This window comes from Oculina patagonica, chromosome 10, assembly GCF_052425735.1.
Source record: "Oculina patagonica isolate OP01 chromosome 10, crgOcupat, whole genome shotgun sequence".
Taxonomy (NCBI): domain Eukaryota; kingdom Metazoa; phylum Cnidaria; class Anthozoa; order Scleractinia; family Oculinidae; genus Oculina; species Oculina patagonica.
The window spans coordinates 5,745,223-5,762,359 of NC_135767.1; the positions used below are offsets into that span (position 1 = coordinate 5,745,223).

The 17,137-nt window shown below is 39.2% G+C and overlaps 1 protein-coding gene and 2 long non-coding RNA genes across 5 annotated transcripts in view; 2 read left to right on the forward strand and 1 right to left on the reverse strand.

Moving 5' to 3' along the window:
• The window catches only part of LOC144628275 (adhesion G-protein coupled receptor G6-like), a 37,150-nt gene extending 30,621 nt beyond the window's left edge, over nt 1–6,529 (forward strand). For all 3 annotated transcript variants that reach the window (XM_078486346.1, XM_078486345.1, XM_078486347.1), the window contains 7 exons: nt 348–583; nt 1,385–1,531; nt 2,010–2,104; nt 2,908–3,425; nt 3,882–4,119; nt 4,740–5,069; nt 5,901–6,529. In XM_078486346.1, coding sequence (XP_078342472.1) covers nt 348–583; nt 1,385–1,531; nt 2,010–2,104; nt 2,908–3,425; nt 3,882–4,119; nt 4,740–5,069; nt 5,901–6,462 — 2,126 coding nt within the window. In that variant the 3' untranslated portion in view covers nt 6,463–6,529. The remainder of the gene's footprint in view (nt 1–347; nt 584–1,384; nt 1,532–2,009; nt 2,105–2,907; nt 3,426–3,881; nt 4,120–4,739; nt 5,070–5,900) is intronic.
• LOC144628421 (uncharacterized) lies at nt 398–10,349 on the reverse strand. Its single transcript, XR_013566247.1, has 3 exons — nt 10,191–10,349; nt 9,885–10,010; nt 398–534 (listed from the first exon to the last, which is right to left on the reverse strand). It is a non-coding gene; the product is annotated as an uncharacterized LOC144628421 (long non-coding RNA).
• Nucleotides 10,350–10,964: 615 nt separating this feature from the next.
• Nucleotides 10,965–16,302, forward strand: LOC144629362 (uncharacterized). Its single transcript, XR_013566364.1, has 3 exons — nt 10,965–11,166; nt 11,292–11,383; nt 16,220–16,302. It is a non-coding gene; the product is annotated as an uncharacterized LOC144629362 (long non-coding RNA).
• The last annotated feature ends 835 nt before the right edge of the window (nt 16,303–17,137 follow it).

Here is a 17,137-nt window from a genome sequence, read left to right on the forward strand (position 1 = left end):
GACAGCGTACTCTTACCTTCTTTTATAGTAATTTGTGTCTTGTCTGTTTTTTGAACGTGTCAGTGACCAACACGATAGCATATGCTTCTTTGGTCACTGAGCACATTTTATTTTGGTTCTATGTATTGTATATTTTCCTTATTTTAATTAATGTTTCTTCTGTAAATAGTGTGTAATGTTGTTTAACTGTTGTAAATAGTGTGAAATAATAAAAACTGAAAAATCTGAAATCTGAATCTTTCTCTTTCTCTCGTGCAAAACGAAAGATCAAAGAAATAAATCTTCTGATGGTTGTTACTGTTGAAGTTGTTTAATTTTGTTCGTTGCTTTACCTCCTTACCGCGCAGCTCACTGCCTGAAAGAGAAGACTGGGAAAGTATCCATAATGGGAGTATTTGATTGGTCGTTAACTATGATTGGTCAGACGTCGTCTCCCGTGAAATGCCCGTATGGTCCGCCTGCTGCCAACGCGACGCGCCCCTGTGGCGGGAAATTCTGGACTGGTGGTGTGTGGAAGAACCCGGATGCAAGCAGCTGCAAGTTTAAATCCAAGAGAACAAATCAACTTAACAACCTTGCAAAGGTGGGTTATGTCGCGCGTAATGTAGAATGTGTTTTAATTAATTGATAATTAGGTATTCGATAACAGGACAATATGAACGTGTATTTGCTACCCAAATATCGAAATGGGCTATAAAGTTGATCACAATGACTAGTGTCCAGGAGCCCTGATAGTGCTTCGGGTGACAATAGCCGTTTGATCAAAGGTGAAGCACGTTGGAGGTCAAATTTCGCTGTCGGTGTGGATGTGAATGCACATCCACATCGAATGTACTTTTAATGCACTAAAAATGCGGTTATACAGTCAAGCCTCTTTATTACAGACACCAAAGAAACAGGGAAAAATGTTCGTATAATGAAGGTGCCCGTATCTTAGAGGTAAATAAAAATACTGTTTTCTCAGCGGATAACCAAACATTAATGACTTCTTGAGCATATTCATTTGTGGAGGAAGTGTGGCCGAGTGGGTAGGGCACCGAACTTGAAATTCGTAGGTTCATGTTTCATTCTGACCACTACCTGCAGTGGAAGTGTTTCACGGTACACCCGAGTCCTCCTGGCCAGTTGGGATTCGCTTTAACGTTGTTATGTTTAATATGTATTATTTGTTTCTTATGTTTGAATGCTCCGCCCCATTTAATAGCACTTGGGCTAAATCAGTTACCGAGGGTATTAAAACAAATATCAAATAATAATTGAACCAAAGTGTGCTTCGTATAGAAGGAGTTTAAAATAACTGCGAGCCATTTGTTGTCAGAAGTTTTGAGTAAATCGTAATAATGCATCTCCAACTACTAACCAGCTGTTTTTGTTATGTACGCAGACTCCAATTGGCAAGCAAAACGTTGTCAAGGTGACGAAAGAAGTGAAAAATCTGACGTCAGACCCTGATGACATGAACGAGGCTGACGCGGTGCTGATTGCTGACGTCATAGAAAATGTCGTCTTATTGGATGATTCGTTGAATGAGGTATGAAAATTGAGCACCTTGTGTAAGAAGACGGTACTGTTAAGGGTACTGCAGTCTGCGTTCATCAAGATAACAATAATAGTCTTAAAAATAATGTTTAGGTCTGTTGAAGGGACATTTGATGCCTGGCAATGAGCTGTAAAAAGCAAAAGGCAAATTTTGTAGAGCCATTGAAAAATTGGGATAATGTTTAAGGGTTTATATTAGAACACTACTCCACAAATACCCAGTTAACGATGGTGAGGGTGGAAAAAACTTAACGTGAATCTCAGTCGTGTACTAATTTCCTTGAAATTCCTTTTAAATTTTGCAGCACGGAATTTCTTAAAGAGAGTATCCTATGTTTAGTTTGAGTTCATTGCTTACATTAGAAGGAACGTGTTCAGCATTTTTTACAACTTTAAAACTATCCCGGTAACAGTACTTCAGAGAAAAATAACAAGCCGATGTTTCTTGTTCTTTTTTTTTCCTTTTAAAGACTGCCCAAGATGTTGTGGACGTTATTGACAATGTAATGAAAATGAAGACGGAGGACATACAAGAGAGTCAACGATCAAACAAAGCTTCTACCAAGTAAGACTTCAAAAATAAAAACGTTTTTAAAGGAGCTGCATCACGGAAATGCCGTGACAAATGATTGCGGATACAAACGTTTCCCTTCCTCGTTCCCAGAGGTCTTCCTCCTTGGTGGGTGGGCGTGCACGGTTCGCTTGGCGTTGTGGGACTGACGTGCACGGCTCGCTTGCCATCAACCCCCGCACTCCCTGTTTTCCCGCCTTAACCATCCGGCCGATCGGCGCCTGGGGACGAGGCGCAACATAAGTTGCTGACGCCAAATTTGTTTCCGAGACACAAAAAATTGTTTCCGATTTTTTTCAGAAACATTTTGTGTCCGCAACAAGTGTTTCCCAGTTTGCGCAGCATTTGTTTTGTGTCCCGCTCGTTTGCTCACTCAAGTAAGATCACGAGCAACAACATGTCCACAAAAATGTTTTGGCCTTGTTTGCCATCGCCTTTACAGTATTTTTTTAGTTTTGATTTCCCCTCCTCCCCCCCCCCCCCGAGGGGAGGTGTACAAAATTGTCTTTAAATCGTAAGAGACCTTAAAATAATAACAAGGTAATAACAATTCAAAGAGGAACAAGGATGGTTAAGATTAGAGAAAGTTGAACTTGGTTGCAAAAGTCAACATATTTTTTAATGAGTCTCGCCAAAACAGTCTGTTTTGGTGAGACTCCTTAAAAATTAAACACTTAGATTTGTATTGGCGATTTTTCGCCAGTATGGGACAAACTGGGAGAAAGGTCGTCAAATTCGACCAATGAATTGTGTTTTTAAGGTTGTGTCTTAGTGTTGCAATTTTTTTCTTCATTCAGATTTCTTCTAGCGCTGGACAGAGTAGCCACAAAACTTCCCCTGGCGCCTAACAAATCCTCCAGGCGTCTTGTTGCTCCAAGTTTAGCGATCCAATCAAACCGCGTGGACCCAGGCTCTTTTACGGGCATGTCACTTGCTATCAAACCACCTGCCGCTGACCCAGACAAATTAACACGCGATAGCATGGTTAATGACGAACTTCCGATGGCTGATGTTCAAACGTCAATCACCTTACCGGAAGTCATGTTTGAGAAGAACACTCCTGCAGGAAACGCGGTGAAGATTGGCTTTGTGATTTACCAGAATGACAAGTTTTTCCAGCCGGTTATCCCGGACGACGAAGAAAGTGATCAAAAGGCGCCTTCAATTATGAGTCGAGTTATTTCAAGCAGCGTACAGGATATGGCGTTTGACAACCTTACTAAACCTGTTGAACTTGTTTTTGAGCCCGCAGTTCATGAAGTAAAAATGGACAGCGCAGAGTTTGTGTGTGTATTTTGGGACTTCAGTGCTATGGGTAAGAATCTTTTTTTTTCCGTCATGTAAAGAGGGCGTACCGTACCGTTAGAACACGCGCTACATATTTCAGGAATGCTAAAGGTTGGCCCAGGGTGCAAAGAAAAAAGATTCTTTAGATTGTTCTTCTACAAGTTGGAGCCTTTGTGTGCTGGCCCACAGGCCTTTTTCAGTAGTCATACTATATCAACCGGCTACAATTTTCAAGTATGTTTCTTACCCATTGAGCAAGTGATTGATATAATTCCTCAAGCCTGATAGAAAAACCCACTACTGTCAGGGTCCAGGGTTCAGGCAGGACTTTATTTGCACGCTGTACCGATGTTCAGGGCCTGGGCGTAGTTTATTTGAAACAGAGAAGCACAGGCAGTAAGACGGCGAAACGCGGGTAGAACGGAAAAGGGGTAGCGAAAAATAATCATTATGTTTACTATTTTCATCCAATTTGTCATTTCAGGCGGCCTGGGAAACTGGTCAGATCGAGGCTGCAGGCAAATGAAGAATGAGGCAGGCCGGGTACAATGCCACTGTGATCACATGACTAACTTTGCAGTGCTGTTCTCTGCTGGTGGTCCGAAGACGCATGGCGACAATGACAATAAACACGCCATGGCGCTGTCAATCATTTCTTACGTGGGTTGTGCGATTTCATTGGTTGGGCTAACACTAACATTGATGACGTATGCGCTGTTCAGGTTTGTGGAGTACCGATAAGCCTCGGTCACGCAGTTTGCGTTTCGAAATTTCGAGAAAAGTAAAAACTGCATTCTTCTCTGTCAAAATGCATAACGAACCATTACATCGTGTAACACCTCATGAAACGTCCCAACTGCGCTGTTGCACACAAGTTTTACACAAGTTCCTCCGTAAACCAGTGACTTTTCATCAAGAGAGAAGAATAAGCTTCGCAATGCAACTCAAATGAAATAGTTAGGCAAGATTGATCTGTCAAAAACAACATCTTATCTCATGTTGTTGGTCCTTGTAGAATCACTTTGTCTCGAGCGCTCTAAAGGGAATCGAAAAAATGCTCGAGAAAGCGGGCGGGGTTTGAGGAAGCGCTAAGTAAAATTTATTACCGCACAGAAGAGAGCCGAGACAGGTTCAAAATAACCGAGCTCCAAGCATTACACAGACTCTTGATCAACAAGTACTAACACTTAAAAAACATCTTTACGGCTGTCATGTTGATCTCCTTACCCTAACAACAAGCAGACAGCAATTTTCTTCTGGGATTTTTAAAGTCTAATTGGTTGATGTTCCCTCTTCTGATTAACGGTATGCTCACACTGTCTCCTCTCCCACCTCCCCACAGGAATTTACGCAAGACCAACCAGCAGCCAATCCTGATGAGCCTGTGCGTGGCGCTCATGTTACTGCTGATCGTATTCATCGCGGGAGCAGCCCGAACAGAGAATGTTATTGGTTGTCGCATTGTTGCGGTTCTGCTTCACTACTTTGCCTTAGCGACCGTGATGTGGATGGGAGTAGAGGGTTATAACATGTATATGTCCTTTGTACAAGTGATGGCCACCTATCAATCAAAATTCATGCTGAAGGCATCTGCGGTGGCCTGGGGCGTGCCGGGTGTCATTGTGATCATCACTATTGCCTCGGCAACGAGTTACTATGGCAACGAGGACGTGTAAGTACTTCTGTATAGTCATGACTGTCCCGTATAAAGACACCCTTGGGGCTATGTTTTGTTGGAGGTTGATTGGCGCTGACCCCCCAGTCGATAATTCTGTTAAATGTGCGGCACTTATTTGAGAGTGGCGCTTTTTTCAACTACTGGTAAAACACTGAGAGGAATAAAGAGAAGAATTAAGTTAGGTGCGTACTAGGTATGCACAATTTATTATGAAATTATTTCGAATGAAATACGAGAGCTGTAACATGAACACAGTTTCTCAGTCTCTTTGTGTAAGTATTGCTGTTCAAATACAAGAGGTAACATGAACACAGTTTCACAGTCATTTTGTAAATACCCAAATTAGCTTATTCGATAGCGGCGCTTATTAAATTTTTTCGGAAAAGGTGCGGCGCTTATTCGAGAGCGGCGCTTATTAATTATTTTCGGTAAAGATTCAGGATATGCGAAGTGGCCAGCGTGTTTTTAAAAGCGCTGTTTCGTGATGCAGGTTTTCTAGGATAGATTGTTATCTTGAGGTTGAAACAGATTAAACTAGGCTGGAAAAGAATTTAACCTGAAAACCAATTTAACTTGCAGCATATACAGAGGTACTTTCTCATATATATTCAATTTTATAGAATAGACTTGAACTATTATGTTTTTGAAAAGTTGAAAGTTCTAACAGCTTCGATCGGGGGACTGTTTTTCCCTTTTTCATGAAATTGAGTCGGTGGAGCGATGGAAATCGAAACATAGCCTGGTGTTGTTGTTGCTGCTGCTGTTTTGTCAGATTTCTTGCGGAAAACTGATTTCTCTCTTTTTTTTTTTTTCATTTCTTCACAGCTGTGTACTCTATGGAGTTCCGTTCCAAGCCGCCCAGTTTGCTCCCATTCTCTTAATAATCCTCATCAACTTTGTCATTTTTATCCTGGCTTTACGCACAATCAATCGCACTGGCGCTATGGTATCAGCGGAGAAAAAATCCACGCAGTACCACCGAGCGCGCACCGCATTCGCCATTTTGCTTCTCTTGGGACTCACGTGGGCGTTCGGAGCCCTGGCTGTGTCACGTGCCCAGCTCGTCTTCGACTACTTGTTCTGCATATTCAACTCGCTTCAAGGATTTTTGATTTTCTATTTCCACTGCATAAGACACCAAGAAGTTCGTAATCTGTGGAAGGGATTGCTGATTGGCAAAGGGTTGAGGGTCCACAAGACGGAAACCGCTTCTCGAACCGGATATCCCAAAACGGCTTCAAGAAGAAACAAATATGAGCCTGGTACACCGTCGACCTCATTGTCAATGCAGGTACCACCGGGGAGGAAAGAGACAGTGAGTTCTGTTGTTGGTAGCCATTCTCCGACGTTGAAGTCCCGTCCTGATGTAGTTCCCGCTGAGGTCTGAGGGAATGTGTTCTCAAAGCAACGTTTGCTTTCCGGGGCCGGGTTGTTTGAAAGCCGATTAACACCCAGCTGGGCCGGGTTGTTCAAAGCACGATTAAGCTAATCCAGGATTAGTGTGAAGTTTGATTTCAGTTCTTTAACTTCTCATTGAGGTTTTTCTGTTTATATTTTCTGTCCTCCATTTTTGACATCGACTAATCTCAAGCTCCAGAAAACATAAGCAATAAAAACACTTTTATCCACGAGAAATTGAACCCTCAATAAACTTTTAATCCTGGGTTAGTGTTAATCGGCTCATTTCGAACAACCCGTCCCAGGATTACACCCGCTTTCAGTGTTACGTGCAAAGCGGCTTTCTGGCGACATCCATCTAAAGATAGCTATGCACGAAACACGGAAAGTGGATGTAAAAGTTGATAAAGGGTTCAATTTCTCTTCTAAAAAATAGTGTTTTTATTGATTATGTTTTGCGGAATTTGAGCCGGATTTGTCGGCGTCAAAACTGGAGGACAGAAACTATAAACAGAAAGCCGCACTGAAAAAGTAAAAAACCTAAATCAAAATTTACGCTAATCCTCGATTAGCTTTTCGTGCTTTGAACAACCCGGCCTCGAAGAAGAATTTCGAATTAATTGCGAAAACAATTTTTGTGACTTAGAAAAGATCAGTCTGAATGACCTTGATGCAGTATTCGTGGATCGTTAACGCTTTGGTAGCGCAAGACTATACGTCCACTGAAAACACGATGATGACAAAGCCATTCAAAATGGTATTGAAACTGACTAAGATGCCTGACGAACTCGTGATTGACATCCAGGACCAGAAATCGCAGAACTTTGTTGGGTTTTTGTTGAGTCATATTTGCGTATAGCGCGCTTGACGCATAACGTATCTGCTGTTGATGTTATAGTTATCCTCGTACCCAGGGTCGTCGTTCCCCTTGCCAGCGGTCGGGGTCCCTTTTTTTTGTTCTTTTTATTTTTTTTTTTTTTTTTTTGGGCGGGGGCAAAGAAGAGGAGGGGGGGAGGAGAGAGGACTAAAAAGTTATCAGAATTTAGGGTCAAAGATTCAAATTTTACTGAAATTCGTGACCTTTACTAAGGAAAAATTATAAAAGTAATAAAACATATTGTTTTAGAGATTATTTCCTTGATCGAAATGTTGTTTATAGTTGTCCAAAGATGAAATAGGTATTTATGCTTAGAATGTAAAAATTTATATTATATACTTCAAAACAGTGCATGTTAAAACAGTGGCTTTTAAGTCACTTTGATTAGGTATCATGTTGCTAGGAAACGTGTTGCTAGGCAACATGCTAAAAGAAAGCATGCTGTGGTGAATTTCAAATGCTGCTAGCTTTATGCCTGTTTTTTTTTTTTTCGCGAGGGATTTATTTTAATTAACTTTGCGAATCGGCTGAAACAATTTGCGAAATAAAACGCGCAAAAATTTACCCTTAAAAGAGAAGATACTGCGCCCCCTACCGCTCCCCCGGGGAGCGGATTCGGCTGTACATAGGCTACTACCGCAGAAATAAGTGCAAAAAATTTTCCCTTGTTCATTTTCATTAGCCATAGAGTCAAACCAGGAGTATGTGACCTTCCTCCTAAGGAAACATTTCGAGCGTCTAGGAGCCCCCTTAATATAGGAAGTTTAATTGTGTTAGATCTATAGAAAATATCAATTTGCAGATTTTTAATAAATACACTATGGTTTATAATTGTGAATTAAAGACAAATGAAGCTAATGATTAGAAATAATGAAGTGAATTTGATAAAGATTAGTTTTGGAAAAATGAATAGTAACATGGTATTTTAAATATAGTGTATTTTCTATGATTAAATTTTTACCTATGCAAACAGTTTGTATATATTCTTGCTGATTAAAATATTTTGCATCCTGATAGTCTTGTTGGTATTAACAGTAAACTCGTTTTCCTTTTGCATGCGTCAATTTTACCCCAGGGTGAAATTAAAATTGAGGCACACCCATAAAATGAGACTTTTGCGTGTACCTCGTGGGGAGTACGTGCAGGTTTCTTTGAAAATCTCCCACGATCGTCCATACGCGAGCGTCTCATTACTTAGAAGTTCCTATCCCCCTCCCCCCTGGGAATTTACCTTGGTCTCCTAGATGGGTATAATAACTTCTCAGTGTATTTTTAGTATTACGGTACATCACCTGTAACAAAATAGATAAATGTGAATGATGGTGAACTGAACCCGTTCTAAAGACTTTCTGACAAGTTAGGTTTCGCGCTGCCATTAGACAGAGAAAAGAAATTTGGTTAATTAGGAGGACAAATGTGCGGCAGTTATGCAGAGAGTAGCACCCTGTTTAGGCAGAGAATTGTCCAACTTGAGATTTGGCAAACTATGTCGCCGTGGTTAGAGATACCGAATTTCATCGAATCTTGCTTCGCGCGCGCGCTAAGGCAGCGATATGCGCTGTGGTTAGGCAGAAAATGTCGCCTAATTTAGACAGCGAATTGTGCTTCGCGCGGTTAGCGCCGCATTTAAACAGCGAATTGTGCTGCGGTTACTCTGCGTATAACGCCATCTACATCTACATCTACATTTTATTACGTCGGTAAAAGTCCATTCGGATATCACACCAACGCCTTAACATAATTAAACAACAGTGCTGTTACTCGTGAAATGCGCTGCCCTTCCTTTGCCAGATACGTTTGCGTTGCGGTTGAGGAGAGATTACTCGACTGTAATTAAGTAAAACGTCATGTTCTAGACGCGCTAATTGAGCAGGAAGACGAGCGAGCCGAACGCAAAATCAGGCCGAAATAAAACCGAAGTCGAACCGATTTAAAACTGGATGTAAAGATGAAGTAAAGTCGAAACAATGCCACAGAGCCGAACTCCGATTCATTGAAAATTAAATAGTCGAATTCAAAAGCTGAATTAAAACGAATAGCAACCCAAATAAAATCTAAAGGGAGGCGTTATACCGAATTAAAAATACGTGACTTTTGATAATAAAAACCAAAACATTTAAAAATGTTTATTCAGAGAATCTTGTTGCTGACTCTATTAGCATTCTGAATCTTGATACGATATATTAACAGCATTCCCGTTGCCCTGGTTAGAAATTTTAACAAGGTAGTGAATGGGAACTAATTTAAAAAATGGTCATATCGAAGTTTAAAACACTTTTAAAGTTACCTCAACACGAGTAGATAAATTATCTGCACAAATAATGCAAAACACAATTGCATTTCCTGTGAGAGAGAAATTTCATTTGTGGCCGATATGATACCATGTTGCGACAAGTTTGCGAAGAAACTGTCTTTCACTCGAGGATTTCTTAGTTGTAGGAAACTTCGTAGAATAATTTGTAAACTAGAACGAAAAGAGTTATTTCTCAATTCAAAGTTAAACATATTTAAGTTACCTGTTAATTAAACTTTACCGTGAATTGTCCAGCAAAATGGCAACGTTTAATAGTGACTTGCCACTGTAAAGCGTGCCTACAGCAACATCTTTGACGGCCTTTGAGCTATAAAATTCTTTCATTTTCTCTGACAAATTCTGCAAACTAGACATGAAAAAAATAAATATATAAGCAGGAGGTTAATAAAAACATACATTTGCACGAAAGAATGTAGAAATTACACGTTTAACAATGCAAAAGTTGAACTCTATTTGACGTCCTTGACTTAAAAACAACCGATTCAAGTTTAATTGAAGTACCTAGAACACAATGCACTAGCTTAACCTGTTCCTTTCACTTCGTTAGCCCCAAAATTGTTGCTGTCTTCATCAGAAAGCCTGTAAAACTTCCGTCAAACAAGTTAGCGAAGTAAGAAAACAGCGAGTTTACTCACTATTTAAATTCGCACTTCCACAATCTTTATTTCGTCGATCTTGAGTTGAATGAAACTGCAGTACTTTTAATACAGTTTGTACCACCTAAATCACGTGGGCTAATACTCATCGTTGATTGGCTTGTTTCATTGCACGGGCTTCTTTCGTCACATCACTTTCTGCACTTTCTGCCTGGGATTCAGTATATAAACTATAATCTTGTGTCTGCCACGCCTTATATTTTCATATTAGGCACGTAAAGCTATCCATCCAATGAATTACTTTATTTAGTTGTCTGGGTAGGTATTTAGCTAATAGCAGCTATAAATGGGGACACTTTTCTACTTTACAATAAATTAAAATTTACAATGTACAGTTAAAAATTACAATAGTTTACTATATTAAAATTAGGAGCAATTCCAATTTCAATTTCACGACCAGTGATATTTATTTTTTCCCTGATATAGTACCGAACACCACCAAATCGGAGCATGGATTCGGAGACACTCTTATTCTTATAAAAAGAACCGAAGGTCTAGCTCTTTCGGGTTTTCGCCCCCTTCTTAATCCGCCGGAAGTAAATCTGGAGATTTGAGAAAGAAAGAACCTCGACTTCCGGTTCGACCGGAAGAGCTTTAAAGAAAACTCGTCCCAGTCCCACTCCACATCAGGCGGACGACCGCAAGCGAAGCGCGCGCGTTTCATTCCTTGGCAGATTGACTGTTGTTCTTGTTCGCCAATTTTTCTCGGCTAAAACATAAAAATGCTGGCCAGTTTCGAATTACACGAGAACTTTACAGATGAGGAAGTGAGCAAGGTTATGGAAGAAGGAAAGTAATTCCGATACATCAAGAAAGATCAAAGCTCACCTCGATCGATCTTGCAAGGTGTAAGTGTGGGTAGCTGCGGGTATTCTTGCTTGTTGTTTGTTATTGAATGAAATGGGTTTTCTTTCTTTTTATTTCGATGTTATGAGTTCCTGAAGTTAATGTCTGTATCTTTTTCACTGAAGATCGAATGGCTTCAGAACGGCGAACAGCTAGAGGAGTTGGAATTGAGTACACAGAAATCCTCTCCAAGATCAAGCGGGGCTGGGGCTGACAAGTAAGTTAAGCGTAAAAATATGAACCAGTTAATGTGAAATCTCCGCCCAGATCCCCAATTAGGTACAACCCGGCAAATTACGGGGAAGTTGAGGAATTGTTCTGGCCCCCAGGGCAATGTTTTCATTCCAATGCTAATGCCACCTCTTCCCGCGGGAACTTAGAAAACATACAAACAAGCAACTATCGTAAACAAAACAATCCCATAACATGGTAAGGGGTAAAGATCATTTGCAAACAATTCAATAATGGTATCAGGACTGAGTCTTGTCCAATTTGGTTTGTAATGATACAATAGCAAAGGGCGCAAGGTTTAAAAATAAAATGCAAATGATTACCGTAAATGATCTAATAAACGCCCACTCTCAAATAAACGTCTTGTGTCTTATAAACGCCTCCCCTGACGTGTTAAGTTTGTATTAGACACCACTCTCTTATAGATGCCCCGTGTCTAATATCAGACACCCCCCCCTAAGAATCACCTCAAAACCAAGGAAATGCTCCATAAAGTAAACTCATGCAATTTATTTAGTTTCTTGCTTGACTCGGACATCGAACAGGCCAATGATGTCAACATGGTTGACCCCGATGACGATGAAGACGTCGATATCGAACTATGAACAATATCTCTAGGCTTTGCATTAGCGCAGATTAGATTAGTCTCCCATTCGCACTCTGTCTTCTATCTTATTCCGGGAGCAATCTATGTATCTTTTTTGTTTTGTCGACATGGTAACAGTAAAACTGCAATAAATGCCTCTCTCTAATAAACGCCCCCCCTCCCCCCTTAGGACCCTTAAAATTGAATAGACGCCCCGGGCATTTGTTTGATCATTTAAGGTATACCCCCTGTGAGGCTCAGACAACATCAGCGTGTTCTGAGAGAAATAGAGCCAGGAATCTAGGCAGAGTTTTTGTTTTAAAATAGTTTTTTAGGAACACCGGCTGTTTTAGAAAGCATTTTAGGAAAATAATTATTGTCCACCATTCTGGTTTGTTTGTCTGAGTCATGACGTCACTCGCGTTCTTCGCTATAAACAGCTGAGCGGGTCAACAACTAAAATCAAAGTTCATTTTAAAGTTGTGTAAAAAGTAAAAAAAATCTCGCATTGACTAAGCTTACTTGTGACCATATTGGAGGAATACCGTAAAATCCCGCTTAGAAGCTCTGTGCTTATACATGGGGGTGGGAGGGCTTATATTAAGCAGAATCCATAAAACATCTCGAAATGAGTTACACCAGCATTGGTCAAAATATGTTTTAACAGAAAACTGCTTATTAATTAAGCTATAAAATGTCATAATAAAACAAGTTCATTTCAATGTTTGGGGAGGGGGCTTATAATCGGATGCATTTTTTTGTCTTCAGGTAGATTTGCCTATATCCGGTGGGAGGGGGTTATAAGCAGGGGGATTTTATGGTATAATACCATATTGGCCCTTAGCCTTTTTATTTATTGACCTTACTATGCTCAATGGGTATGATATAAAGTCCTGTTACCAATAATTGAAGGGCTTGGTGGAAAAAGGGCTTTAGTGATTTTGGCTAAAAATGAACATTGCCAAAACAACTTCAAATTTCGTGTGCGGGTTTGTTTACATGTGTTCAACATTTTACTGTATTTATTTTCGCTGGCTTCTGTTTCTTTTCCGAGAAATAACGTATACAAATAACTAATGGTCTTCCCGGCCGGTGTCTTAAGTAATTCCTTCGTTTAAGCACAACAAGGAACTCCAACAGACGCCGACTGGACAAACCATGTCTTTTGCATACTTTATTGCTCGAAAACAAAGCAAAACCCAGTGGAATTAAAACAGGACATTGTTTTGCAGACATAAACAAACCTACATGTGAAATTTGGAGTTGTTTCCGCGAAGTTCGTTTTTAGTCAAAAATCACGACCGCCTTTTTTCCACCGCGCCCTTCAATTATTAGTCATAGCTATTAATAACAAAATTTGCTCAACAAAGTGGAGCCTGTTAACAATTAGCAATTATTGGATGAGGCAGAGTATGATATGCAGATCTCGGAGGGTGTTATCTGCCTCAGCTGTCGGCCTCGGCGGATAACACCCTCCGAGATCTGCATAATTCTTCATATCATACGAAAGCTGAGTTCAATAATTGTTTTGTTATTCATTCAAAATATTTTCAGAGCTCCAAATGCACAAAATGAATTAAATAGGGTTTTGACAGTAGGCAAAGTACACAAATACACAACAACGTTCACTTTTAAATTTGATTTAAACTTCAAAAACTCGGTAACCTTCATTAAATTTCTTGTCATTTATAATGTCGATATTTAGCACTTGCTTGAAGTGTCTATTGAAGCTAAATCTGATGACACAAAGCGATGTTTTCGAGTACAGGTTTCCATCGTTCTTGCTTACTTCGATGTAGAATTTTCGTAAAACCACTCCAAGTCCTCCGCTGTGGCTGGATCAGGAATTTTTTCCTCTTGAAGATATGCTTTCAAAATCGATCGACTCCCCTTCATTGCTTTTTCCATGTTTTGACTTTCCTTGTCTTCTAATAACTTACCGGTAAATATTTTACCTCTTCGTAATGCTCAAATCTAGCGGCCATTTTCGTGCTTTCAACCTGCTCGGCAGCAAAGCCATTCAGTTGCGTGACGTCAGCGATCCTTGGGAGTGAGGTTGCGATCGGTTAATCATCCTTGGGAACGAGGTTGCGATCAGTTAATTCTTGATATTGGATGATTGACGTCATTAAAAATGACGTCAATTGTCGTATAATTGGACCTTCTTCCAAATTTTGTCGGTGCTAGCCAATCAGAAACAGAAAAATATTTTGAATGAATAATAATAAAGTTTATCATGCTTATGAGAAAAGTCGCTGAGGGTTTTAGGAATATGAAGAAGGAGTATTCCATTACAAGAAGAAATCAGATAAAGCACATAGTATGCAAATTTTCCTATAATCAGACAGCTTGTTATTGATTGACACTGTTATTTGACACCTTAGCTACTCACACCCCAATTTAATGTAAAATAGGCTGTGCTAAGAACCAATCAGAATCAAGAATTTTATTATAGTTTGTGAGTATTAAAACAAGACAGCAGACATCAAGTTAAGCAATAAATATTTAAAGAAACTTGAAACAACAGCATCTCTGTTAAGTCCTGGGGTTGATGCATTTGCAACTTCACAACATTTTGAAAATGAAAGTGAAAATGCAATAGGCAAAGGTAATGGCCCTCTAGACAAGTGCTAGTGTGTACACAATACAGCACCGACTGCAAGTAGGCATCAAAACATTGAAAATTATTACACTGGTCTAGATACGCTATACTATTCTTCAGGGCTCGAGACTAACGGTAGCCAACTAGCCAAAGGCTAGTAGAAATGCAGTTTTGGCTAGTAGATTTTGGACGTTCACTAGCCAAAATGGCTAGTGGAAATTTCAGGCAGTTTTGTGAAAAAAAACCCTGCAAATTGAAATGACTCTGAGAGAACAGAACTAACAAGTACACTGTTGAGTGACATATATCAAAGAATGTGGACAAGCTAAAGTTTCCGAAAAAGCGAACAAACGATCATTGATAGCTTCTTTTAGGACTTTCTGGTGACGATAGCAACAAGTGAAAGAAAACTGCTTCTGCTAATTATTAGCTGGCCTGGGAAATCGAGCATTATGTGTAGGTTGTAACGTTAATCAGTGATCGGGTAAGATTGCATGAACAACAAGGGTGAGAGGTCGCGAACGTGAACGCTTTCAAAAAAGCTTTCATGTACACATTTAAGAGTCGAGTTCAGTGGGTAGGAGCAAAAACGCGAGGAAAAGACCCAATGAAGACAGCAAAGTGGCTCCATGAAAAACACAGACTTTCCATGGATTTGGGAAGAAAGACCTATTTTGTCCGATTTGTCACTGTCTTTTGTCTCCGCTGGCTTGGGAGAAATAAAAAAAGAAAACCATGCTTGAAAGTTCTGGCTAGTAGAATATTGGTTTTGGCTAGTGAAATCAAAGTTGTCACTAGCCACTAGGCTAGTTAGCAAAAAAGTTAGTCTCGAGCCCTGATTCTTGCATTTTCCAACATTTATTCTGAGGTTTCCTTCAATTTTATGATAACTTTGATACTGTTTCAAAATGAATTTCAAGTCAGAATTAAAATTTGGTCCAAAATGACTTTAAATTCTTATTGAAATTAATATTTCATGGCTGAAAATTTAAATGGTGACCAACTGAAATTTTAAATGGATGACCAACATCAAAATTCTCCTCACAATGTCAGTTGGTACTTTTTCTCTTTCACTTGCTTAGTGTTTTGCTAATATATTAAACAGCAAAATGTAATATTTCTAATGAAATATTGACCCAAGGGACAAATATAATGTTTTCTTGTATGTAAGTGGGTACATCAACAAAATAGTTTTAAAAAAATCGATTGATACTTAATAGAGAGAAATAGCTTTGAGAATTAATAAATTGATCATCAAAAGAAAATTGCTTTGATTGTTTAACAAATTCTCTTAACTAATACTATAAGAAAATGTAGGAGGTCACTCAGAGAAATTTGTAAGTGGATACTAGAGATTAAAGGATTAACATAACACCATATGGTTTCATATGGTTCAAATTGGACTGTTCTCCCTCTTGATAATTTTGAGGGGGGAAGTTGTCATAAGTTATTGATCACAAAAAAAGAACAGTCTGCACATTATCTTTTACATTATATTTGGTAAAAACACCAGCTATTGGCTGTTAACATTGATATTAAAATACATAAAACACTAATTTAAGTACATAAAGTACATAAAACATTTAGCAAGTAAGGTGTGCCTAATGTTATGTAAATTAAAATTTTGTCTTTAGATAACAGGAAGGTTTGCTTGCAACACACCAATACATTTTGAGACTGAATCAATTGACAGCCACAAAAACATTCATCTGTTCAATAACAGGTAATATTATTTTAATGTTTCTAAGACTATTTTTTTTTTATAGTCTTTGTATACAACATTTCTTAAGTTACTACAGTAGTATTATTTTGTAGTTGTTTATTTTGTATTTGAATGGCAAAAGTGTTTCACAAGCTAAGGCCATTTTCCTGTCATTTCTTTAGCTATACCTACATATAACATCACCTCTTGACTTAAAGGCAACATTTCTGGCCTATAACTATTGCATGTGTCAATTTCTTTTTTTCCCACAAGAAATGTTGAATCTTTTAAGTTTAAAAAAATAATGTAATCTATCACTGAAGAAACACAGCTGTAAATACATTAAACAAGATGCAAGGAGAGCGTTCACTCTGGCCCTGGAAGTGACAGAGGGGTGGAGGATTAGGGAGGGGATTAGGTACATATCGGAACTCCCGCTTCCCGTAACTTGTACTGCCAGGTATAAGGGGCTAAAATAAAACATAAAATATAATAAAAAATAAAGAAAAGCTGTCTAGATACAACTAGAAATGAACATGTGATTTGATTCACAATGTCAAAACTTTAATGCAAACAAATAACCACATGCTCAGTAAACCTAGAGGAATAGTAGGAACTCGCTAATGAAGACCTGGACAAAATATGAAACTACCGTCTAAAGCGTGTGAGAGAGTGTCTCACGATCAGTTTATGGAATACCTAACTTTAAAAAACCGTTTGTCCACCAAACAAAGCGGAAACAAAAAGAGTCACTCTACCGAAACCTCTGTGATCCAGACCACCGACATGATATTAAGTGCGATCGACAAAAAACAACTTACGGCTGTAGTTTTGCTTGACATGAGCAAAA